The 1,650-nt window shown below is 36.7% G+C and overlaps 1 protein-coding gene across 1 annotated transcript in view; it reads left to right on the top strand.

The window, feature by feature from the left end:
- Positions 1–1,310, top strand: part of LOC106884299 (uncharacterized) — a 38,883-nt gene extending 37,573 nt beyond the window's left edge. The window contains exon 13 of the mRNA XM_052968060.1: positions 403–1,310. Within this exon, the coding sequence (XP_052824020.1) occupies positions 403–1,170 (768 nt within the window). The 3' untranslated portion in view covers positions 1,171–1,310. The remainder of the gene's footprint in view (positions 1–402) is intronic.
- Positions 1,311–1,650: the final 340 nt, after the last annotated feature.

Genomic DNA, 1,650 nt, shown 5'->3' with positions numbered 1-1,650 from the left:
TCTTGTATATATATATGATGGGCATCTTTCAGTTTCCATCTACTACATCACTCACAAGGCTTTGGTTGGTCAGGATCTGTAGTAGAAGTTACTTGCCCAAAGTTCCAAGTAATGGGACTAAACTTGAAACCATGTGGTTGTAAAATGAACTTTTTGGTGAAGCTGCCATGTCGCATCTATTATTATATATTATGCTGTAGAAAAATCTTTATGTTTGGAGAGAGAGAGAGAGAGAGAGTGAGAATTAGCCTTTGACTTTTACCGTCTGGAGAGTTTTTTTTAAGCTTGATATTTAAACGCTATTATTAATATATATATATAGCTGTATCTACTTTGAGTTCCACCATTAGAAATGATTTAATAAACCACCTGTTATATATGAAATTCTTTATCCCTTCATAGAAGAAGCCAGACATTGAGAAATGCATTAAACAAGTGAAAATTTCAAGTGTTCCATGCCATTCTGATGGTAGTATTATTGAGTGCTCGCAATTGTCAAGTGTACCATGGAAAGCTTCCAGAAAGCTGCTGGACATGGAAACTCCTCAATTTTCTCAGCTTGTTGCAGGAACAAATCCTGAAACCTATTCTTCAGATCAGAAACAGTTAAGTGCATTTTTAATTACTGCTGGCTATTGTACAACTACTACTGCTGCTGCTACAACTGCTGCTACTGGTTATTTTGAAACTGCCACCTCTGCTGCTGCTACCACTGCTATTGCTGCTGCTCCTGTTGCTACTACTACTGCTGCTATTACAATTGCTGCTACTACTACTGTTCCTACTATTGCTGCTGTTGATGCTATTCGTCCTGCTTCTACTGCTGCTACTACTACTACTACTACTACTACTACTACTACTACTACTGCTACTGCTACTGCAACTAGTGTTTCTGAAACTAATGCAATCCAGCCCTCTCTTCAGTCTCAATCCCTTCAATCTACTGAAACTACAGTTACTCCAATTACCGTTAACACTGTTGGTTCTTGTTCCTCTATTAATCAACAAATTCACAATACTTCTTCTGGCACTTATTCATTATCTTTAATGAGTCGTCAGCAAATCTTTTGCCGCTGTTGTAGCTTGTGTATGTGGGCGTTCATGATGTCGTTGTTGTTGCTGTCAGTGCTTGTTATTGTTGCTGTCATTATTATTGCCATTGTCCTTTAGCACACCAGCACCACGTGGTTGATTCAGCAGACCTTTGATGATGATGATGTGACGATAAGGATGATGTTGTTGTGAGACAGTTATTGTTATGGTAAAGGGTTATTAAAGTACTGAGCTCAAATAGCAGTATTTTTATGATATTTACTTGTTCTTTTATATTCTACTTTCATATAACATCAAGGTTATCTATATATATAAAAATGAGAATGTGTGTCTGTCTGTCTGTGTGTGTGTGTGTTTCCCTAAAACTCGAGAACTACACAACCAATTTCATTCAAATTTTACACATGTCTTACTTAGGGTTCCGGTTGTGTTTTAGTCAAAAAAATTTTTTAACTTCTTGCAGAGTTCGAGCCCACGGCAACATAATATCTCCTCCACTATTTAAGTATTACGTGTCAAAAGTGAAACAAAAACACTCATGTCAAATACTTTCACTTTAAAAATGAAACTATTCCACTAACTGAAACAATCACATTT

The sequence above is a fragment of the Octopus bimaculoides genome, chromosome 5 (assembly GCF_001194135.2).
Source record: "Octopus bimaculoides isolate UCB-OBI-ISO-001 chromosome 5, ASM119413v2, whole genome shotgun sequence".
NCBI classification, from domain to species: domain Eukaryota; kingdom Metazoa; phylum Mollusca; class Cephalopoda; order Octopoda; family Octopodidae; genus Octopus; species Octopus bimaculoides.
The sequence above is the reverse complement of the archived record's forward strand: the minus strand, read 5'-3'. Positions and strand labels throughout refer to the sequence as shown.